The following is a 25,710-nucleotide window of genomic DNA, read 5'->3' on the forward strand; positions in this document are numbered from 1 at the left end:
CCACACACTTTTTAAATCTCTGGCCTCCACAGAGTTCTGTGTCACTTTACAAAGAATACAAATGGGAGATGGGGAAACCCCCAGTGCCGTCAGACAACTAATACACTTTACACTTTGTCCACATGAAGGAGACATATGAGAATATGAAATTAATTCTGGAAGCAATGAAGTACAAAGACCACCAATGGCAGATCTGTGGAGACCTGAATGTGATTGCAATACTGTTGGGCATGCGGTTGGGATACACAAAGTACTGCTGTTTCCTGTGTGAGTGGGACAGTCGGGCTAGGTCCTCACACTATAAGAGAAAAGTCTGGCCTCTAAGGAAAAATCTGCGCCCCAGGGGAAAAACGTCCAGCACAATCCTCTGGTTGATCGAAGCAAAATTCTTCTGTCCCTTTACACATCAAACTGGGACTCATGAAGAACTTTGTTAAGGAGATGAACCAGGATGGAGAAGCTTGCAAGTACCTGAGAGGACAATTTCCACTGCAGAGTGATGCTAAGGTTAAGGAAGGAATCTTTCTTGGTCCGCAAATTCGTGAACTTTTAAAGGATGAAAACTTTGAGCGAGTCCTCCAGGGTAATGAGAACGCAGCTTGGGAAGCCTTTAAAAGTGTTGTGCATGACTTCGTGAGAAACCGAAGGGCTGGAAACTCTGCTGAGACTGTGAACAACCTTCTAGACAAGGATCATCAATTAGGCTGCAACGTGTCACTGAAAATCCACTTTCTCGACTCTCATCTGAACTTCTTCCCTGACAACTGTGATGCAGTGAGTGACGAGCATGGTGAGCGATTCCATTAAGACATTTCAGTAATGGAAAGAAGATATCAGGGAGGTGGAACGCTTCTATGCTTGCTGATTACTGTTGGACAGTAACAAGCGATACCCCGGAAGTAGAATACAAGCAACAAGCGAAAAGAAGGCGCTGTCGTGAATAAGCCATATTTTGAGAAAGTACTTTCGGTTCCTCTGCAGTTTTCTTGGGTTGTTTTTTTTTTACGTTTTAATTAAAAACAACTGTGATTTATGTTGTATCAAGAAAATGTAAATATGAGGTTGTTTTAATATTGCTTTTCACTCCGACTACTACTGAAATTAATATATTCTTAGACAATAGCGAAAGTATTGTATATCAAAAACTAAAGCTAATAAAAAAATTTCTGAAATTATATTCGTTTTTCTCGACCAGGAATTAGTAAAGTTTGCCTATTTTAAGAAAGAAAACAAACTGAAAGAATTTTTTTGTTAAACAGTGGGATCAAACTCAGATCTTTTCCACGCAGCGTGGAGAGAACTGGTCATTTTTAGTTGGATGGCTGACACTGGTATTAAGTACGTGTTTAACTTCTGCTTCCATGTTCGACGTGGTTTCTCTAGGCCAGCTTAGAAACAAAGAGAACTTGAGATTCTTGTAGTTGAAAGCCTTTAACCATTGGCTGAGAACTTCATGTAATCGTCTTGCTCATTTGGAGAAATGCTTTTCTTTTACTTGGCTGATTGAAAATTTGTTTCTGTAGCTGAAGTTCACACTACGTTGTGAATGGACATAAACCTGATCTCGTTAGTTGTGGGGAGAATGTTTTGTTGCCACATTTAGATGGGATTCGACTTTACTGTGTAGCGGTGAAATTTGTATTATGGCTGTAAGCAATACATTTTATAATTCATGGAGGGTAATATAATATATCTTACTATTTCACTGTATGCATGTTTGAATGAATATAACGTAGAAAAACTAATTTCCCACTCGTATTAGTGAAGTTTTAAAAACTCACGTATCTGAACTTCTTTACCTGCGTGAATGCAAAATTCAAAGCTCAAAATAAATAAAAAGTAATTTGCTTCTTGGGAAAGTGATCTGGTGAATGAAAAACTATACTCCGTTCCTCTTTGAGAAAGATGGTAGTCACTAATGTCTTAATGGAAGTCTGAAACCGTCTTGACTGGTCTCAGACAAGTTTTATGGGTTCCTATGGGCATACTGATTTTCATGATAAAAAGGATTCGGCAGATGTGAAAAACTAATAATATACATCGAAAACTGTGGATGCACGTCGTATAATATGCATGAGCTTTGAGCATTTCTTGTAAGTTCAGCAACTCCTGCAATGGCTACATTTAAGTCTCCGATATCCTCCAATACAGTGAAACCTAAATTGATGCTAACTTTTTTAGTAATAATTAAGTTTTTTTATAAGAGCGCTAGGATCATGAGGCGTAAGCATATCATGTATGTGAATTCTGTACTGTCTGGTCCATTTGCCTGTTTTCCTGGGATGACAAATCCCGCCTTTCGGGATAACATCTTCTAAACTCCTCCCATGTGAGATAGATAAGTCAAAAAATTATTCGTTCTAGACGGGATTCTTATCCAAACTATTTCCATCCCGAAAAATGGAAATATTGCTTTTGGTTCTGTCTTGAAAAATTGCTCTAGCTTCGGTAAGCTCCAATGCCGCTGTTATGGAGTACACAATTTTTTTTACAAAATTATTATAATAAATGCTATATTAATATTTATTTATTACTATAATTTTCGTAGTGTTTATTTCCAATATAATTCCCCTTTCTCGGGATGTTATTTTTAAAAATTAGTGGTCCATAAAAACATCAATATTACGTGTCATTGCTTTCTGATTGCAAATTATTATTATATTGATTATGCTGTTTCTTATGCATATTACGTATATTCAAATTAAGGGAATAATGCTTTTTAAATGTCGGAGGAAACGTGTTTCCTAAGAAAACAAAAGTTTGATTTTTACTGGATTAAACTGTCGTTGTCACTACCACCCAATACCAGACACAGGTTAATGCTCATGTGGACTATTCTCTGTCAATGTTCAACTACCTCATCTCTTCCATCCTGTGGCCCGCTGCTGAAGTATTGTAATAACGCAATTTGCTTCCAGTTTCGAAAAATATTGGTTTCACTTTTCCGTTGCCCAAACGGAGTGATTAATCTTGTAGATGATTAGGATTTTTGACGAGCTTCTAAAAATAAATAAAATTTCTGTTTATAATCAAGGGCGGGCAAGTATGTCAGAGGAGTTAGAAACTACATGTTTGTCCCTTCCGCGAGATTAACGTACAGCCCCCATGCTAAACCAAACGATCTAGCCTCTCAGACACTTCGCGCCCTTCAGCGGTGAGGACCTGGCAATATGGCAGTTTCGCCACTGCCACACACCCGCACAGGAAGCAGGAAAGGTTTGAGAAATTTCTGTTTCACACTCGCACACACTGAGGTTCACTAAATGCAAGATTGAAAGTTGTCACTTACCCCAGGGAAGGGATGACTTACAATCTGAAACTTTCTATAGGTATACTGCTTATCTTTAGGATGGCCGGCAACAACCATGATGACAATAATTTATCCTCCGATCTCACTTCACTGTCTTGTAAACTTCTAACAGAGCAAACACACACACAGAAACGTACCAAAAGGCTACTCACACTTCCAACTTCTTTCGCTTCTTACCTGTAACTGTCGATACTTGTTACTGTCTAGCAAAGCTTTCCATTTCGGGCCCACAGGGGACTTGGGCGATTCTGGTAAAGGCTTGAAAGCCATTGGACGAAACTAATACCAACTGATTATCACTTTTTTTTCCTACAAACGCTCAACTGGCAAATCGTGTCCAGTGATCCTTTCCCTTGGGGTTTCAAGCTAAAATGAACTGGTGGAGTCACGTTTGGACTGGTGGTTGCCAGGAAACCATGGGATCCTTATGACAACAGTTGTGGGGCTAAACTGCCGTTAAATGAACGAAGTACATTTATTTTCACGGCACGTGGGGTTGCTAGAGAAACTGCAGGCATCGCAAGTCTGTATGTACAGTAGACAGATGTGTTCCGCATCACCGCAGTTCCATTTGCTAAGTACATGAGCTGGGGTCACAGCTGGATGCAATGTCCTGAAGTGTCGCTCGTGGAACTGACATACTGCCAGAGAGAACTATGTAGGAAAGTAGGCTACGAGGAGTCAGCAGCTCTTGGAAATATGATTAATTCTTGTATGGAAACAAAGTACGGCACAAATTTTAATTGGCGTCATTTCGAGTGGCCACGTGTGGAAAGTGGCGTAGGGGTAATTTGTTACGAACATCCTACCCGCATAGATCTCATCCTTCAAGTACAGGCTACGGAGTTCCGCCCATATTTAATAAACGAATTAATGCGTGCCTGTTTAAATCCGCTTATATGCCTCTCTGTCTGTCTCTCTTTTTCGCTTAATCCTCGAAGGGTGAACAATGAGGAATACAGACGTTGCTGTGTAATTATTGCACTGAACAAAAAAACTGACAGAAGCTACGCTTTAAAAATCCAGATTTGAGCTGAGATAATTGAAGCCGTTTTCTGTTTCTTAATTCAGAGAAATATTAATATTATTAAAACTGGTTCACCCAAACGAGAGATCTGGATGCAATAATATCGAAAATACCACATACTCGCATAACTACATAATGTAGTAATTGTCAGACAGCAAACGCAATGAATGTATCATCATTCTGTACAACAGGGATACATAGAACAATTTACCCTTCACAGAAAACTAGGGGTTTACATAAAGGTTTCAAGATTGGATTAACGGGAAATTTGCATCACATACATAAATAATGTGCGATGATAAAACAAACAAAATAAATACTAAATAATAATAGTTTAATAATAGTTAAGCAGCAGCTTGCCAAAATTACAGCAGAAAACTTTGAATCCATACAAATGCTTTTAAGCTAACTCATAAAAATCTCTACTCTTCTTCAAGAGGAGTGTTTCCATTTACAATGGGTTTCCTCAGCCTACAAGTTAAGTTTGGTAGGAATTTTTTTCCCGCCATAAAGTGCGGTTCAAGGTGCCTTGGTCAGTTAAACTTGGGGCTGTCATGCACTCCGTTTCCATCCATTCATTTCATCTTAGCTCTTTCTCTTCTCCTTCAGGTATCCATTCCAGGATAGCCTTTGGATATCCGGTTTCTTCCATCCGTTTTACATGTCCATACCAGTTAAACGCTTTTCTTCGATGGTATAAATAATATTCTTTTTCACTTCCACTTTCTCTCTTATGTGTTCATTCTTCCGCTTTATTTCTCTTCTAGTTCTTGCTTAGCGTCTTCAAAAATCCATTTCCGTGGAGAGCAATTTGTTTACCCCTCGCCTATTCAAAGTCCAGGTTTCCGCTCGGTACAATAAAATACTTTGTACAACCGATAAAATCTCTATACATTATGGAAATCTATCTCCCATAGTTTGGTTCGTGGCGGCTAGGAATGTCAAACCGAACTACTGTCTCATGCCATGCGTTGGTAGCATTTTCGATGGAGGCAACTACTCTGATTATAAGGGTCTTTTTTGGGTTATCGAATATTTATTGTTATGCCTTACATCACATGTGAGTATTATGACTTTTCATATGTCCCGAAACAAGAAAAGGTGCTTGAGAAGCAGACTTCATCAATGAAGTGCATTTCATGAGATAACCGCAAAATGTCAAATATAGAAAAGCTGTTTCTATGTGCTTTTCTTCAGGTAGTTATCATCTTAGACAATTGTTATTATAAGAAGTAAGTCAGATGAAAAGGAGATTCGTATTGTTTAAATTTAAATGAGGCTCAGCCATAGGCCAAATTTAAGGACTGGTTTTTCAGTAAAGTTCTGAATTGAAAAATAGGATGTTTCTATCGTGTACTGTACAGGGAATGATGCGCAGCATTACATATATGATATGGCGTTTACGGTGATGGGCGGATCCAAGCTGTAGGTTTATTCGACAATTTTGAGAGCCTGATTCTCAAACTAATAACGTGACTTGAACGAGCAGGATTGCGAAAAAAGGGACAAGTTTCTGTAGGCTCTTTTACTTTAAACCTATCGTTTTAATATCAAGCGAAGGTTATGGGAAGCAGCTGATCGCCAGTTTTTCTTTTTCAATGCAGCCATGTCATAAATGCAAATAAAAACTACATTATTAAAAACTATAAAAAAAATTATAGTATTAAAAATTACTTAGCTCGCTTAAGTTACACGTTCATCCCTTTTCAGGCGAAAGGACTATAAGAATAAACTCATTCTGAATGGTAAATTTTTTTCAGTGCCAAAACTTCTTATTCATGTTTGAAAGAGCAAGCATGACATGAAGCGAAAGGAAACGACTTCTGGATAACATAGTGAAAAAGGGAAAGTAAGCGAAATGATCTGGAAGGATGTCAATTCCACTGGGAAGTGAAGTTTTATTATAATAATTATTATTAAGGAAACCCCAAACACCAGAGATATTGGAACCTATAGTACTTAGTACCGTGCATGGATTGGAGTTTGAAGATATTTGTTGACATTAGGCTTGAAGTTAATGGAAGCTACTAAATGTTTCACACCTATTAAGAAATATTGTTCAAGGTTTAGGCCTAACTGGTTGTCAAATGAGCTAATGAGACTCGAGGCAGAGAGAAAAATGCATGGGATGCATATAAATTATCAGGCGACACAGAAGCCTATGATATATATAAGCTAGTCTGTAATCAAGTCACAAAGGAGGTTAGGCAGGCGAAAGCAGATTACGAGAAATCTTTGGCAAAGGATGCTAAGAAAAACAGCAAGGATTTCTTTACTTATATAAACTCTAAAAGGAAAGGGATGAATCTGATGGGTCCACTTGATATCGATAATTCAACTGTTGATGATCCTGCTCAGATAGCAAACAAACTGAATGAGTATTTTGCATTCACACATGAGGAGATATTAAGGTTTGAAAATGCCACAAGGTTATCAAATTGTAACAGGGAGCTTCATGATTTTGTAATAACTGAGAACAAGGTGGGGGAGAAATTGTTGAAGTTAAACATAAGAAAGGCACCTGGGGTGGATGGGATCTATCCAGTTATATTAAAGGAGGCGGCAAAGCAACTAAGCAACCCTTAGCCATAATTATGAGAGCATCCTTGGACTCTGGGGAGGTCCCCACGGACTGGAGATGTGCAAATGTGTCCCCAGTTCACAAAGGGCGATCGAAGGGTGACACGAGTAATTACCGACCAGTTAGCTTAACTTCTGTTCCGGGTAAAATAATGGAGTCACTGGTTAAAGATGTGTTGCAGGATCATCTAGACAAGACTGCAGCAATAATTCGGACACAGCATGGGTTTGTTAAGGAAAAGTCTTGTCTAACAAATTTGATTGGTTATTATGATGTGGTTACAAAGGAACTGGATGCAAAAAATAATTTTGATATCATATACTTGGATTTCAGGAAAGCTTTTGACACTGTTGCGCACGGAAGACTACTGTACAAATTGGAGCAGAATGGTATTAAGGGTAAGTTGCTACAATGGATTAAAGGATGGGTGAGTGGGGGAAGACAGACGGTGGTAATCAATAGGTGCTGCTCTTCGTGGACTAATGATGTTAGTGGAGTCCCACGGGGTTCGGTACCACACGTACTAACTGTGTGGTACTACACTTAAGAAGGTAGAAAATGAAAGAGACCTGTGAGTAATTGTGCAGTCAGATATGAAGTTTTCTGAGCAATGCAGACAGGCTCCCAGGGCAGGTCATGGGTGATTCCTGTATATCATTGTCAATGATATACAGGAATTTTGTTAGCAGGAAAAAGGAGGTGTTGTCCCTCTGTATAAGGCAAAGGTCAGGCCACGCCTTGAGTACTGCGTGCAGGTCTGGAAGCCTCATTTTAGAAAGGATGTAGATTTGCTTGAGGGTGTACAGAGAAGGGCAACAAGATTGGTGAGGGGAATAAAGGGATGCTCTTACCAGGAGAGGCTTAAGTTCTGCAAATTGCAGCAGCTGGAGACTAGGCACCTGCGAGGTGATCTGATTGAGGTGTATAAGGCCTTGAATGGGTTGAGCACGCGCTGAATTCTGATGGGATCCTTCCACTTGTTCAGATTACGAACCTAAGGAGGCATAAATTCAAATTAAGAAAAGACAGATGTAGAATAGATGTGCGGAAATTTGCCTTTAGCCAGCGGGTGGTTAATTGCTGGAACAAACTTCCATCTGTCGTTGTGGAAGTTGATAGATTAAATAAATTTAAAGAGAAACTGGACAAATATTTCTAGGGGATTCTTTTGTAATTTTTTTTTTTTTTTTTTTTTTTTTGGCTGATGCTGCATAAGCTCATACGCTTGCTTTCTTGCATCACATGCCACTACTACTACTACTACTTCTGTAGACTGCAATTTTCAGGAAATACGTAAGAAGGAAGGTTGTTCCAGAAAATGCCAGTTGAATGAATAAACGAGGAAGATGAAAAGTTGGTTCTGTGAGTTTAAAGTTGGCCAGTAAATGGATGTTGGCTGGTGGCGGCACGTGTTCGGACTGTTTTGAAAGAGAGAGCGGGAATTATAGAAGCCAATTCATAAGAACAGTGCTCACGGAAGTATCTGTAGAAAATTCATGCAGCAGAAACAGTCCGTCTATGAGACAGATAGTGGAGAGTTTCAAGTTTCAAGTTTGTTTGGTTTTTAGGAGCATTAGCAACTAAGGCCATATTACTCCGAGAATATGCGGCGGTAATTCCCTGACCTTTCCGCATCCTCCGTATTTGGTGGTGACGGGCTCGAACCCCGGTCTATTCAAGAAACGTGCGTTACACACTGCTGCTCCTTCCCACCTGGCTACGGAGGCGCCCAAATAGTGGAGAGACTCTGTTACAGATGAGTCATTAATTAACCTAACTGCCCTCTTCTGAATGGAATCTAGAAGCCTCAGAGAGGTTTTGAGGGCACCGCCTCAGTTGTGGGAACAATATTCCATGTGTGCGGATTTGCGATTTGTATGCAGTGAACAGATGTTTGTAAGAAAAGTAATGCCGAGAGCGAAAGAGAAAACCAAATTTTTTTGATGCAGAGGAAGCAATATTTGTAATTTGCTTATGCCAAGAGAGATTAGATATCAGGGTAATCCCCAAAAGAGATATATCATTTTGCCTTGAAATCAGAGTGTCACCAAAGATAAGCATAGGAGCAAAAGAATCCTTTTTGCGAGATATAAGACAGGACTGAGTTTTAGAAGGACTGAAATGAACTAAGTTGTCTTTGCCCCACTGGAGAAATACCTGGAGATCGGCATTTAAGGAATTGGTAGCGGATAATCGAGAAGTTGAAGATGATTGAGTGGGGAAAGATTTCTGAAACTTGAAAGTGGAATGCAATGTGCTATCATCAGAAAAACTATGGATAGAATTTCCAGTCAAATGAAGAAGGTCATTAATATACAAGAGGAAAAGACAGGGGGAAAGAACTGAACTTTGGGTAACACCAGCATTAGTGAAGAAGTCAGAAGACAGAGAGCCGTCTACCATCACTCTCAGTGAGCGGTCAGAGAAAAACTGGATAACTAATTAAAAAACAGTTGGAAAACCATAAGATGGAAGCTTGTTTAGAATTCCTTTGTGCCAAACACGATCGAAAGCCTTTGAGATGTCAAGAGCAACTGCCTGGGTTTCACCGAACTTTTCCATTGAATTTGTCCATAGGTGGGTAACATAAGCCACAATATCACCAGTGGATCGACACTGGTGGAATCCATACTGGCGATCGATGATCAGACGGAACGTTTCTAGATAGTTTGAGTTGGCAGTTAATTGATTTCTCCATTACTTTAAAAAGAGTAGAAGTAATTGCAACGGGACGATAATTGGATGGGAGGAATTTATCGCCCTTTTTAGAAACTGGCTGGATGTGAGCAAATTTCCAAGCAGAAGGAAAACTACCTTTAGAATAAGAAAGTGAAAAAAGGCGGCAAAGAACAGGAGTAAGTTCAGGAATGCAGGTTTTGAGAAAGTGGGGGACCTGGCGCTTTCTCAGCATCAAGATTCGTCAAAATCCTTCTGACATAAGACCACAGGAAGCATTGAATGGAGTGTGTTGGGAATGGTGGGAGGTGTTTTACCAAGATCGTTAATACATGAGTTGGAAGAAAAATGGGATGCTAGCAGGTTAGCTTTATCATTGGCTGAAGTGACAACAGAACCATCTGGTTTGGACAGAGGTGGGAGCAGAGATGGGCAAAAGTTGCGGCCAATAGCTTTGGCAAGAGACCAGAATGCTCGGCTACCATTAGGGCAAGAAGCAAATTTTCTACTCTTAGCCTGTTCAAAATCTAGTTTTGACTGATTAATAACTGCTTTACAATTGTTGCGAGCTTTGGTGTAGGCAGAAAATGAAACTGAAGAATTGGACATAAGCCAATTATGATATGCAACATTCTTCTCTTGAAAAGCCTTAGCACATTTTGTGGAAAACCAAAGTTTAGATAAAGAACGAGATTTTAAGGAGGAGTGTGGAAAAGGGATTCCATTCCTACAAGAATAATTTCGCTGACACGACCTGAGCAAATGTTGACATCAGAGGTTTTGAAACAGTAAACCGACCAAGGAAAAGACGAAAAGAAATCTCGCAGGTCGTCCCATTTTACATTCTTGTAATGTCAAACAACACAATGTTGGGAATAGCCATGAGATAAAGGCTCCATTAGAGAAGAGACAATCACCAAGTTGTGATCTGAAGTGCTTAAAGCACCACTCACTTCGACCGTGTACTTAGAAGGGTTGTTTGTGAGAAAAAGATCAAGCGTGTTGGCTGTATGGTTAGGATTGTCCGGTATTCTGGTAGGTAAATGAATAATCTGTGTGATGTCATCAGTAACTGCAAAAACCTCAGCATCTCGGCCGGCTGGGTCTGTGAGGCTAGAAAACGGAAGCCAGCTGGAGTTGCGAACATTAAAATCACCAAGGAAAATTACTCACTGTTAGGAAAGTTAGGCTGGAGAAGGTCAAGTTGCAAAGAGATGAAGTCAAAGAGTTCGAAGTGATTAGTGAATTTGGGGGAACGGTAGAGACAACAGATGAATTTGACACAATGAGGTAGAGAAGTGAAGGAATATTTCAAATAATGGTGCCAATAGCAACCAAAGACTTATCAGGGCAGCGGTATAAAAAAGGTGTACAGATGAATCAGTCCTTATTATATGAATCAGTCCTTATAAAATAAAATACATTATTTTATATAAATATATAAATACAAATTATTGGTAAAAAATAGTTCTGAAAATGAACTGAAAAATTTCACTCTCTGCGCATTCGTCATGATGCCCAAACCCAATCTCGAATTTGGGTCAGCGGTAGTGCATCCGCAGAGTTCACTTGTCATCCATATTTTAATTCAACCGATAAAAGTTTTATGCATGCAAAACTGTATATTACCAGCGTAGAGTAAATAATCTTTTTATGTTCGTAAAGACGCCTGAAGTTATATAAAATCTGCATTACATCTTTCAACGGTCAACTTTAACAACGATACGATTGCGGGGGTCACAGATCAAAGCGATACAAGGTTACATCCCCATATATATTCATCGCAGTACATAACCCAGCAGTTCCCTATCTGCATTATTTTATATTCCTTGAAGTTCATAATATTTGGAAACTAATTTCACTCAATGATCAGCCAATGTACTAAGAAATGAGGTTACCACGAGTTAATCTTTCACTAAGTGAGTGTTGGCGGTACTTATTTTTCATTTAAGCTTTCTGATTTCAATGTTCAAAGTTCATAATGCTTCATCGCTAAGCACGTGACTGAAGGCGTGATCAACGAACTTTCGCAAGTACAGTTCTTTATTTCGATGAGTCTTTTAAAACAGATGATGTAAGTATTACTTAACTTAAAGATACTTCTAATGCGACTTCTGTGAAATTTCAAGTAATGCAAAATTCGAATAATACTTGTTGCATTTTATCAATTTATAAATTGCCTCGTAGCAACTTGTCATGCACTGCAATAGAGAAACCACAATGAAGTCCGTGTTGCGTTATAACGTTAAGACATAATCGATAACCCTGACAGCTATGAATTTTATGATTCATAACTCTCAGAAGATTGGAAAATTAAGCTTAATGCAACAGAGCTGCTGATATATTCAGCAACACCAAACATGATTTATAATTAACTCTAAACATACAGTGAAAGGGAGTTTTTGCACATGATTTCGAATAAAGATTCACTGAAGTTTTCTTTAGGTAACAGTCATACTGCTAAAATGATTTCCATCATCAGTAACTGGAGCAATTTATCTTCGAGGCTGTAGTTATGCCTATCTCAGGGGAGGGTGTAGGGTTTCCCTCGTGAATTATTCCGGATTTTTCACCGGTATGCAAACATACCGGACGAGAGGAATTTTTATAGGCCTTTTTCACAACGTAGCTGAGTTAGTCGGTCTCAGGCTAGAATGGTGTTTACTCCCGGAAACTCGGGTTTTTCGTCCAGCAAACCAGATAATCGACCTCATTACACACACAGTATACAAGGGGCAAACAGGGTCTCAGTCGCTGATGCTCCAAAACCCTACAACAACAATAACCTGCGCAGCATGCCATAAAAAAACATCTTACAACTCCAACATTCCGTCAACAAAGGGGGAGGCTATTCGAAGGATGAAAACTGAAGTATAGGATAAACTTGTCTGTTAAATGATTACCTTAAATACAAAAATTATCTCTTCAAGATGAATAAAGTAACCCCCTCCCCAAATACAGCATAATTCCGGGACAGCCATAGGCAGTTCTAGTTTTAATTTTTGATAACAATGAATAGCCATTGATTGATGCAGGGTCACACGAGTGGATTAATGATAATTGTTCCGTTTATATGTCGTGAGTGCATACTACTGCCAACATCATTTTCAGTTCCTTACAATATTTAATTATGTTATTTGCAAGTTCTCCCCCTAATACTAATATGTTTAGCTGCGGCAGATGATCCACGTTATTGATATATTTTAGTAGATTCCACCACCGATTCAAAAAAAAAGTATTTACTATAAGAATTTATTTATCGTTCCATTTTTGTAAATTAAGATGATAACATCTGTGGGTACAGCTTTAGTATTGCGATTAGAACACTGATCACGACTGTGTATAGGTGTTTACTTGGGGAGTACAAATGCGGTCAACATGATAACGGTCAAAATCTGAGAAGGCTGTTGCTGTGTGTTACTATTTAAAACAGTTGAAAATTTAGGATAGTCAAGGAATGCGTGTTCTAAAGTCGCTAACAGGCAAACCAAACAACTGTTTGTACCTTACTATGAAAAATAATTATCCTACTTTGGGATCCATACTGTGGGAAATGGGATTTCTATTGTGAATGAGAGGGTGAATTAACAAGCACGGGAGGAGGGATTGTGAACCAGAGGGAGAGTGATAAAATGTGACAAATTTAGACAGTTGGATTATTACCGTAAAACCAAGGAAAGCGACGCGACATGTAAAGCTGTTTAATGTAGTGTAGCGTACTGTTTCACCCATGAAATGGAACCTTCTGATGTAAAACTTCAAGTAAATGTATGATTTTAGCAGTGACCTTTGAAAGAAGTATACCAATACTTAGAAGCAGAGATGAGCACAAAGTACTGAAAATGAAGGATGCATTAACGAGGAGGAAGCCTCCCAGGTGGTAATGTTGGAGGTCTTGATCTAAGCGCCACTGGAGGAAATAGTATTAGTAGTGGCAAATGATGCAAGAAAGCAAGTCAATACAACAGCAGCCAAAAAAAAAAAAAAAACAAAACCTCTCCCACATCACCTGTCCACTCAATTCTTCCTTGAATTTATTCAAACTGCCTAATTCCACAACAACAAACGGAAGTTCATTGCAATAATTACTGGAATAAACTGCTATCGACTGACCGTTAGCTGAAGGCAAACTTCCGCACATCTATCCTGCAACCATCCTTTGTCCTCAATTTCAATTTATGCCCCCCCCCCCCTCACGTGTATAGGCTGAGAAAGAGGACGAATTTCACCAGCACTGAGTATTCAAAGCCTTGAACATCTCAATCAGATCACCTCGCAGGTGCCTAGTCTCCAAACGCTGCAATTTGCAGAAACGACGCCTTTATTAATAACACCACCCCTTTGTTCGCTTCATTCACTAAAGTCGTTGTCCTTCTCTGCACCCGCTCCAGCACATTTACATTCTTCCTAAATTGAGACCACCAGACCTGCAAGCAGTACTCAATATGCGGCCTAGGTCTAACTACTGCTTTGTACAATGGGATAATCATCTCCTTATCCCTGCTAGCGAAGTTCCCGGGTATCACTGACAAAACCTCAATTGGCTATTTTGGCAGCCTGTCCGCAATGCTCAGAGAACTTCATATCTGGCTGTAGAGTTATCCCAGATCTTTTTCATTTTCCACTACCGTGAGTTTAGTACCTCACAGATGGTGCGTTAATCTATGGGACTACTGCTACCCATATGCAGTACCTTGCATTTGTAAATGTTAAACTAGTCATTAAGTCATTGTTGTTAAAGTAATCCATGAATAAAATCAATTTTAAACTAGTCCATGAAGAGCAGTGTCCATTAATAACTACTCTCTGTCTTCTCTCACTCAACCATTAAAAATGTATGACCGTTTCTGACTGCTGCTCAAGCAGTTTTTATATAGAAAATCAATTGATTTGGGAGGCGCAATATGGCCTAAGTAGCCCTTACGCCAGAAAACACCACAACAACTACAACTACACTCAACCATCATCCTTTTATCCTGAGTAGTAACTTACCCTTAATGCTGCACTGCTCCAATTCATATAGCAGTCTTTTATGTGCAACAATACCAAAAGCGTTCCTGAAATCCAAGTACTGTGTATGATATATATTATATATATTTTATTTTGCATCCACTTCCTTTTACTGCATAATAGGACCCAATCAGATTGGTTAGACAGGATCACCAATTAACAAATCCATGCTATGACTTCAGTATAAGTGCATTCCTGTCTACATGGTCCTGTATTATGGCCCATAAAAATTCCTCCCGTCATCGATGGGATTCGAATTCAGGAATTTTCCAACCATTGTGGGGAGGACGGCGATCCAACCAACTGTACTACACACGACGGCCATGAGAATGATCATCAAAAGTTAAACCATCGACATCAAGTGGACCAATATGATTCAACCACTTCTACTGTTAATACAGTATAAGAATTCAGATGTTTTGAAGTGAAACTTCTTTAGGCGCGCTACGGGCAGTTTTCAGATGGGAGTAACTTGCGTTCGTGAATTGACAAAAACGCAACGAAAATGCAACCGTTGCCATAAGTAAACTCATTACAGCACTCTGAACAGCCAATTATCGTACAAGACTAAATACCCCGGATTTCGTGCGATCATTGAAGTTAGGTTAGTAACTGGGAGGATGACAACCTGGGAATACTCGGTGTAGTTGCCTTCCTTTTTTTTTTTCTTTTGTTAACCTGTGGAAAATACAGTATTCTTCCGATTTTCACGTATCATTTCATTTTGTTAATTGGCATATAGTGTGCATAGTGTTAGGGTCGGGCGCCACCTGTGGTTTCCCACATCTTCGCCATATGTACACTGTGAAGGAATACAGAACACTAAATGCCAGAAAAAAAGTGTAATTGGCAAGGTAATATAGTGTAAATCTGTGATTTGTATCTTTGCTTTTATAGCCTGTGGATAATATTCATCCTATTTTCGCTTATTACAATCGCCATTAATAGAATTAAAATTCAATTCGTAAACGTGATCCAATGACCGGCGCTTACTTACAACACATCGTACAGTGAACGGCATTTTGTTATATAGTGTTCATGGTAAAGTGATTTGATCTTTGATCGTACAGTGAACCAACTGTAAAGCGGGGGTCCACTGTAGTGGGCGTTGTAAGGCGTATAGAGCACGTATACGTGCAATGCGTGCGTAGATTGGCAAAAATCACTAAGAAAATGCAACACGAAATCATTCACCCACCCCACCATTGTACCACTCCATACCAGGCACGAGCGACGCATGACCCAATCAGTACCCCTACTGATTGCGTCATTCTATCATTAAAAATTTAGACGGAAAAGAATTTATAATTCAATATGTCGAAGACTAATAGCGAGCGTTGTAAGGCGTATAGAGCACGTATGCGTGAAATGCGACCGCCGAAACCACCTCCATTGAGTACGAAGGAGGGATCTAAGCTATTTCGACAGCGTGCGATGGAGTTGAACAAAGAAGACGGAGAATGTCCATTCACATCTTCAGAGTCTTACATCTCCCCAGAAATGCTAGAAGTGAATTTGGAAGAAGGAGTCATGGAAGTTGATACTGCAAATGAAAACGGTGAAGAGTCCTCGAAGCCCAGTCGTAAACGAAAAGCGAAGAAGCCAAAACCGACTGCCAGAAGTACTTCATCAAATCGTTCAACACGTAATAGACAGCCGGAGCAGCAAAGGAACAACTAAGTACATCCGATCTTGTGTAGTACTGGTGGCTCTCTACGCATCGGAAATCTGGTCCTCTGCCCCTCCAACCTACTTGCAGAAGTTCTTGGGGATTGAGTATTGGCTTCTTCGATCCCTCAATAGGACATTCCCTTACTATCTCTAGGGGTATACTACATTCGCCGCACGGAATGACTCCTTGGAAGCCAATCACCACAACTCGCAACATAATTACCCTCTCTAAGCTCATTTCCGGTAAACTATATGCTCCCAACATCGATAGCCTCATCATCCTGCCCAAGAATAACAGAATAATAATTAACCGGCAAACATCTGTGATCCGACCTGCTCTCAACCAAATCAGCTCGCCCGGTCATATGTTCCCATCAAACACGATTGGACTTCTCAACGACTTAAACATCAACCCTGAGGCAGTTTGTGTTGACAAGACCAACAGAACAAAAGTTTTTGCAGATACCTAAGCTATCTTGCAATTTTAGACCTTAATTTCACCCAAGTCCTGCTTGGCTTCTGTAATTGAGTATGATCTGTGCTCCTTCTGTTCCAGTCAGCCTGAAGCATCCTGCCGGCATCTCCAAACTCTTCTTGGGTAGACGCTGACTGCATACATTGAGCATTTATGTCAAACATAATCTGGCTTTTGTATCTTTATCTTTGTATATTTTATATTACCCAATATAGATTTTGTATTGCTATGTTATGGTTTTGTTTACCCTCCTAGCATTTGATTGCTATCTAGGGGTGAATGTAACGTTTACTTTATCTGATTTAAACAAAAAATAAAAATTTTAAGAAACACCGAAGCATCCACGCACAATTTAAACGTATATGTCTCGATAATGATTTCGGTTCATTCTGTTCCCTATGTGATCGGCTTTGGTTCAAGAAAGATGTGAAGATTGTAGCAGCTCGAGATCACGCTCTCCTTCAAACAGCATTTCCAAATGAGGATGTAAGTCAAATGTCGGCCTGTAACAACTGTCGTGGCTCTCTCAAGAACTAAGTGATTCCAGCTCTGTCTAAGTCAAATGTTTTAAATATCATCCGATACCACAGCACTTGCTGAAACTAGATTTGGTAACGGAATGTCTCATATCTCCGAGGCTCCCATTCACGCAGATTCGTCGCCTGTGGGATTCATACGGTCAATACGGGATCCTCGGTCAAGTGATAAATGTTCGCCTAAAGCAGTTTCACTTAACTTCCGCTATGCGTGCTCGGCACATGCAAAGTTTTTTTTTTTATTTACACATGAAAATACCGTGGATAATATGATACAAGAAAGATGTAGAAATACTCCCAAGAAGTAATCATTTTTATACTAACACTACAGCAAACTCGTATTGTGTTAATAATATACAGAATAAATCACAGATTTTAACAAAGATGATAGTCTCATCACATTCACAGCAAGCATTTCTCAAGGAGGCATGGTGTCCAGTACTGCATTTTCAACATCTCTACACGCATTAACTTTTCTGGCTTATTATTTCGAAAGGCACTGATAATATTTACAGAATTGGCTATGGTGCCAATATGAAAATGAGCAGTATCCTGAGGTATCTCTTTTACCATTAATGCAAGCAAAATCTCCTCAGATAACATCTTCCTTGCAGAAACACGCAAAATATATGCAAATTAAAATACGTACGTCTCAATTCAAAAAGATTATCCCCACCAAAAATAAAAGGAGCACTCGATTAGAATCTTTCTGTTAATTCCAATTACTTGCATATTTCTTAAAAATTTCTAAGAATAAATTGGTTAATCAGGAAACAGCAGAACAGAAACATAGTGGCCAAACACTCCAAGATAAATAATTCCTGTACTACCGTATGCTATGCCTCTGAATTCTGGTCTAGCGCCCCACTGGAAACTCAGGAATTTGTTTTACCTTAATGTACTGGATTTTGAGATGGTTTTATATTAGTAAGTATGGTCCCCCCCACAATACACTGACAATAGTTTTAAACATTATTAACGGTCTTGAATCACACTTCCTCGAAAGGTGATAGGTTTTGCAACTGATTCATCAAGCATAGCCAATATAATAGTCACCAGAGGAAATTCAAGGTGCCAGTAAGAATTCAACTGCAGCTTTTTCGGACCTAGACAAATGAACAGGATGTTTTAAATTCTCTAACCACATTTCCTACATTTGCTGAAGACTGACTGCCAAATATTTGTTGTTGCTGTAGACGAAAAATTCGAGTTTCCGGGAGAAAAAACCATGCTACCCTCGCCTGAGAACGACTAACTCAGCCACGTTGTAAAAAAGCCCATAAAAATTCATTCCTGACGTCATCGAACTCCGATCTTTTCCACCAGGTGCGGGGAGGACGGCGATTCTACCAACTGTGCTACTCGCGAGGGCCAGTAGGCCCTCGCCTCTCAGGAATCAAATGTCTAGCCAAATGTAAACCGACAGAAACAGCAACAGTTAGGCTAGCAATATTTTTCAATAACAGAATTAACAGCATGGCTATACGGAATGAACCTATAAACACGAAAGCTAACCAGCTTACAAGCTAGTAACTCAACAGACAATGTGCAATATGGCCACTATTGTGCGTATCAATTGAAGTATTATATTTAATAAATTGTGAAGCCTTAAGCATTGGATCATGTATTATATAATATTCAGCCACCAACGTATCAAACAGATGCTGTATATTTTGTTTTATTCTGTGTTAAGTTATGATCCACGAATGCACTAATCTTTCTCCAAATGTGTGCTGTGAATGTGAAGGACTTGCTCTAAAAATGCAATAAATATTTATTTTGGAAGGGCAACAAGCAGGCAATGGCCAAAGGAGGTTACAATTTTGAGTGAAGTTTGTAGCAAAATAGTGGTAAGCTTAAAAAATAAAATGTTCTGTTTATGCTCCTGAACGGCCACGTAGGAAGAAGTTTAAAAGAACGTCACCGTATTTTGCAGTCACATGACTCAAACCACGGGTTAATCGAAACACGTGTGCTACTACGGTCGTGTTTGATCACTAGGCGCACACGGTTAACCAACACCATGTACACTTTATCCGCCTGTATTGCAACCGAACATTTCATCTAATCTCGTATAATTTCCATATTATGCATTATTATAAAAAGTATACTTAATATCAAATTTCATGTGCCTAATAATGAATAATTGTTTACAACTGAAGTAGTATTAATGCCACATATAAATAGACTAAGTTACATAATTTTCTAAAGGACTGTATTATTATTAAAATTAATTCATATATGTATATTCTGTTGATTTTGGGTTATTTATTGCTGTTGTTTATTTTGGATTGTTTAAGACTAAAGCTGCAAATTAGAAGAATGGGTGAAAGATCTCATAATATGGGAAGGACGCTAAGTAGTAATAATCCATAGATTAATTTTTGTGTAATGAATCGCTTTCTCAAATTTTGACTCTTGTGACCAAATTATACTAAACTTGTTACAAAGTTTCAGAATCCTATCATCAAACCATTATATGGGCTGCTAACAGCTTGACAGGGAGCAATGTTAGTCAGACAAACAAAAGTGCGATTAGCTGTCCATGAAGGACCTTAACAAAGGAATAAAATGTAACTGAACTATAAAATGGCGCTTTATTGGGGTGGGGAGTAAGATATAGCAAAATTCTACAAAATCACTGCAAAAATGGTAAGCCTAAATTTTTGCTAAGTCATCAAAAAAATAGATGGTAAAAATTTGATACAGAATTCACTGAGATATCGTGTGTTTTAAGGAATGATATATATCTTCACCCATAATAAGAGATGAGTTTTGTAAAGCACTGGTACAAAATTTAAAGCTCACAGCTGAAAAAAAAATTGCGTATTAATTCCTGCGATTTCCATAGTGTTTGAAAAAAACAAAAAAAAAAAAACACAACCCCTTCCGTTAGAGGACTATACTCAGATGGAATAGAACAGATAGGTTGCAACCTACCTATTTAATTTCTAAGTGTAACTTGTTATTCTACTAAGGAAATATTATTAAACTGAAATTTGAATTATACTCTAGAGCAGAGGTGGCCAACTTAATTTGTGAAGCGATCTACTTTTTTTTCTTAAAAATGTGCCGCGATCTACCATCTCAAGAATTTCATTGCATATGGTTAAAAATTAATCAACACATTGAAAAATGTTTATAAATTTTAAAATTAAATACAATTCAGAATTCTTATTTTAAATTCATACGTATTTCAATTTTTAATTTATGTGAAGTTTGTGTCTTTATGTCATCTGCCAAGCTTTCAGAATCGGGGATATACAGTGATAAGGCCAACCGTAAATAATCTTCTGTAAGCAAGTCCGTAAGAGTATAGCGATTCTTCGTCTTTGTTTGTTTAAAACACGAAAAGGCCTATTCACATAGATATCTGAATGGGAAACTGAATAGGAATAGGAAAAAAGAACGATATTTGAACACTGAAATGCACGCTTCTCTAGACGGCATTCCCTTCCCAGTGGTCAAGATGCATACGGACTTGGGAGTCGTCTTCGACAATAAACTGAGCTTGAAACCCCACATTGACAAGCTCATAGCAAATTCTGTCAAATGCGCTGGACCATAAAACAACAACTGCTCCACATTAAGGATCTGGATGTGACTTCTCGGTACATATACACCTCAGTATACGCCGTCGTATTATATGTTTCGGAAATTTCATCATCCTTTTGGTTCAATATGATGAATCCGTTAAGATGCCCCGTCATTGCTTTAGCTCCATCTGTTGTTATTGATACGAGCTTAAATAGTGGTAATTTAATTTTTTCAATAAAATTTTTGAATGCGTTAAATATATCAAGACCTCTAGTTCTTTCTTTTAAAAGACATAAGACACACAGCACGGTAGATGAATTTAATTATTCGGGTGGCCTTAAAATAATAGTTTTGGTAGATCGCGATCGACTTGTTGGCAATGGCAACCCCTGCTCTAGAGCAGTTTGGAATTATTACAGTACAAAGTAATTCTACTCTTCGAGAATTACTTTACAGTAATTCTCGAAAAGCACCTTTTAAGAACCGTGTACGTTGTAATAATAATAGTCGAAGATAACAGAAGTGTTTATATAATTCTGCTATTTATGAGAACCCATTAGACATGGGTTCTCATAAATAGTTCTCATCAATTTTTTCGGCCATAAATTTTTCCAAGCATTACGGTACTCTGTTTCAAAATGAAAGTAAAATGCAAGTTGTATCAGTCTTCTGCTTGTTTGAACTTAGTGCGATTCATGACTAATAGTATTTGTTGTGAGTAATATCCGCTTTCTACTACTGTATGTCCACGTGATCTTCAACCCAACCCAGGTAGAGGCGGAACTTCACACGTCAGCTTGTTGTGCTATCAGCGTGTACACTAAGAATTGCAAGCAAAGCAAAATAAGCTTCACATTGATTGCCAGCGAGGGCTTAATGACTGAAATAACCAACAATATTGCTTGGAAAGTTTCGCGGATATTTTCATTTTGAGCCAATGGGATAGCCACACAGAAAGCTTTCGATCCCTAGAACAACACGAGGATGTCCACAGACAGGTTTGTGATGGTAGCTTGTTGCATATTCTTGATTAATACAACGTAGTTGAACTGAATTGAAGATTATTTTATAAATTTAGAAGAAAAACAGAATGCATGTTTGTTTGTATGTATTTTTGTGTGGTGGAGGGTGTACAAGAGAATCAACATACACTATTCAGTAGTCTCTATAAGGGCTTTCATCCAGATACATGACGTCATTTACACAGTGACGCCAAGAGTTGCGCATAATGATGCGTGCTAAGTTTTGCTGTATAAAACCATCTGTGCCTGCTCACGGACAGGTTTGCACGTGACCTCACTACTTCCTGTAGTACTTTCGATCAGTGTAAAAACTGGTCTGTGAAATGGTTTCATGGTTTCGTCAAAAGTGTATGGGTTATCATAGTTGTAAATGGTGCATTTTTTTTTTTTAAATATGCATTGATAAATACATTTATAAAAAAATAAAATTACTTAAAAGAGAAAGTATAAAATAATTTTAATTTCCAGTTCCACCAAAACGGGTTTAATATTACCTGCATATATGACAAATAACATTTAAATTTTAATTTAAATGTTATTTGTCATATATGTGGTAGTTGTCATCACTTGAAGAATGAGCTTCCCCGCATTACGAAAAAAAAAAAAAAAAAAAAACTCTTAGGTGCCTAATCCCACCCGGTACATCACATTTTTTACCCTCATCATAAATGTATTTTTGTTGATGCTGGCACCATTGTTTGGCGACTTCTTTCATTTCATCGTCCGTGTGGAATCGAGGTCATGCTGATCAATTTTCACTCTTAAAACAAGAAAATCTCGCCCACCAATCCGGACTGTACGAAGCATACTCAGTCACTTCCCACTGCAGTGGAAACATCAGTCGTCAAAAAGAACCACAGAAATTCAACACTTTCGAAACACTACGAATGTTATGTTCACTGTTTTTCGACTCACATGGACTGCTGATGTGCCGTCTCACGTGTCTAGGCGAAACAGTGAATTTCAAAAATAATGCCTGAAGTTGGTGAGTGACGGGGCAGGAAAAACAAGACAACAGGATTCTTACTGCTCTCTCTATCATTTTATCAATGCCTGACCACACACGATCAAACATACCACGATAACTTTGAAAGTGTTGAATTTCTGTGACCATCGTGAAGACTAATGTTTCCTCTCTAGTTCGAAATACCTGCAACAGTTTCATCCACAGTCACTATGTGATCCAAAAAAACTAATTTCTTTCCTTTTATATCAAGTTAGATGCTGCAGGCACAATCACATTCGCAAACGTTTCTGTTCATCTCAGAGACACTTTGGAACCCACTCGAGGCTGAACGTGCTAAAACTTTTCACAAATGACGTAGGCAGAATCATACCTGATATCCAGCTTTCTCGCCACGTTGCAAGGGCTATTTCTCCTGAATTATCGAACGTCACAGTAACGATTTGCTCATTCGCACAATCATTAATGATTGTACGAATGAGAAAAATTGTTATCGTCAAGTTTGTGATATGAGCGAAAATTATGCGAAATATTCTTCAAGGTATGGGCCTAAATGGATGTTAGATGAACTAATCAAACTCGTAGCAGAGAATCAAAATGCACATAAATTATCGTGACACAGAAGCCGTAGATATAAACTAGTCTGTAATCAAGTCACAAGCGAAGGCAGATTACGAGAAATCTTTGGTAAGGATACAAAGAAAAACAGCAGACTTTTTTTATTTATGTAAATACTAGAAGGAAGACAATGAATAAAATTGGTCCACTTGATACCGATCTTGCTCAGGTTTCTGACAAACTGAATGAATATTCTGCATCTACATTCAGATGAGGAATTCTTTGGAGAAGGGGATATCAGGAGTTCATCAAACTCTAACATGGGCAAAATGATTTCGTAATAAGTGAGAGGAAAGTGGAAGAGAAATTGTTGAAGTTGAACATAAGAAAGGCACCAGGGGTGGATGAGATACATACAATTATATTAACGGAAGCAACGAAGAACGTAAGCAAACCCTTGGACATAATTATGAGGTATCCTTTGCATTCAGGGGAGGTTTTCGCGGAGTGGAGATGTATCCCCGCTTAAAGGGGGATCAAAAGGTGACACGAGCAATTACAGACCTGTTAGTTTAACTTCTGTTCCAGGGAAAATAATGGAGTCACTGATTAAAGAAGTAATGCAAGATCATCTAGACAAGGCAGCAATTATACTTCAGACACAGCATGGGTTTGTTAAGGGGAAATCTTGTCTGACCAATCTGATTTGATACTACGATGGTTACAAAAGAACTGAATGCAAAAAATAATTCTGATATCATATACTTCGATTTCAGGAAAGCTTTTTATACTGTTGCACATAAAAGACTGCTGTACAAATTGGAGCAGTGTGGCATTAAAGGCAAGTTGCTGCTAGGAATAAAGGGATGGTTGAATGGGAGAAAACAGAGTGGTAATCAATGGACACTGCTCTTCGTGGAATAATGTTATCAGTGGAGTCCCCCAGGGTTCGGTGATGGGCCCACTGTTGTTTTCTATATTTATCAATGCTATTGATGAAAGAATATCAGGTTTAACGTCCAAATTTTGCAGATGATACAAAGGTTTGGTAGGGTAGTTAATGACAGTATGCTACTGCAACAGGATCTAGAAAAGTTAGGCAGATGGGCTGAGAAGTGACAACTGAAGTTTAACATTCAGAAATGCAAAGTACTGCTGCATATGGGTAAAAGACGGTGAAGAAAATTAAACACGTGCTGATTGCATGAGGAGAGCTGATTGCTGTCAGGCGATGAATTATATAACCCAGTAATTTACTCACTGATGAATTTGTAAAAATGGCTAAAAAGCATAATTTCAAAGGTTAAAACTAAGGCCTGAGTCCTAGTTAACTGTCCATTAGGTAAGCTTCAGTGGGCAGATTTTGCCTGCTAGTTATACCCTTATCAGATATGCTAAGAAGAACGCCGTGAACACGTAATTTTGTGAAGCGATTCAAACCTGCCTGGGTAATTAACAATTATGCCTGTATTTTACTTAACACTTCAAACTGAACTTATAATAAATGCATATCCTAATTTTTTACATTATAAGCAATAAAGATTTTATTTATTTAATTCTAGATTTATAAAACGCTGATACAGCAACTGCAGTGCCTCACTATTAACTTAAAAATTAAATAATATCCTAGTCCGTGTTATCTTGGAGTTCGCATTATCCTATAAGGATACCAAATAAGACAGTACATATAGTTTTTTAAAAGGATCCAAAGCAAGATTCTAAGATATATGATGAAACTTAATGGCCGATTAGAATATCATCAAACGTAAAATGCAGAACAACAATCTGCTATGATTCAAGGTACATTAAACCCTCGATTCAACGGACTTCGGAAATAACCGAAAAGATCTACAGAACTAGGCGTTTCGTCCATAACGATTTTAATGTTTTTCTTATTATTTCAAAGTACAGCACTTTTTCATAACATTCTAAAACTTTGTAGGCTATACATATTTCTTTCGAGTTCAAAGGATTGGGCCTACTCCTATACAGTCCGTTAAATGGGGATTTTACTGTGCTTTATCATAGAAGAGTAATATACCAATTGCTTTTCATATTCAAAACTATATAACTATACTCTGAATACAATCTAATTCAATATATTAAACGATATCCCTTAAAGTTGTGTGAGAACTTAAATACATTATACTCACTTTGATATAAAGAGAGAGAGAACATATAGAAAGACATGGATCATCAAAGACATCAATTAGGAGTATTTCTTAATTTAAGAAAGCAGTCTGTGAATTAAGTACTAGTTACATTTTAACAGTTTTAAGGAATGTTTGTTTTAAGGAACCTTTAAAGGAATGCTTGTTTCTACTACTCATTCATCAATAGTAA

General features: G+C 38.3%; 2 protein-coding genes across 2 annotated transcripts in view; one reads left to right on the forward strand and one right to left on the reverse strand.

The window, feature by feature from the left end:
* The window catches only part of LOC150081547 (uncharacterized), a 75,870-nt gene that overhangs the window by 32,872 nt on the left and 17,288 nt on the right, over positions 1-25,710 (reverse strand). The gene's annotated exons all lie outside the window — the stretch shown is intronic.
* LOC150081548 (organic cation transporter protein-like) overlaps positions 21,616-25,710 on the forward strand; it is a 39,554-nt gene continuing 35,459 nt past the window's right edge. Inside the window, exon 1 of the mRNA XM_090380094.1 lies at positions 21,616-21,821. Within this exon, the coding sequence (XP_090236220.1) occupies positions 21,808-21,821 (14 nt within the window). The 5' untranslated portion in view covers positions 21,616-21,807. The remainder of the gene's footprint in view (positions 21,822-25,710) is intronic.

Source organism: Mastigoproctus giganteus, chromosome 8, assembly GCF_048544385.1.
Source record: "Mastigoproctus giganteus isolate SK-2022 chromosome 8, ASM4854438v1, whole genome shotgun sequence".
In the NCBI taxonomy this organism is placed as follows: domain Eukaryota; kingdom Metazoa; phylum Arthropoda; class Arachnida; order Uropygi; family Thelyphonidae; genus Mastigoproctus; species Mastigoproctus giganteus.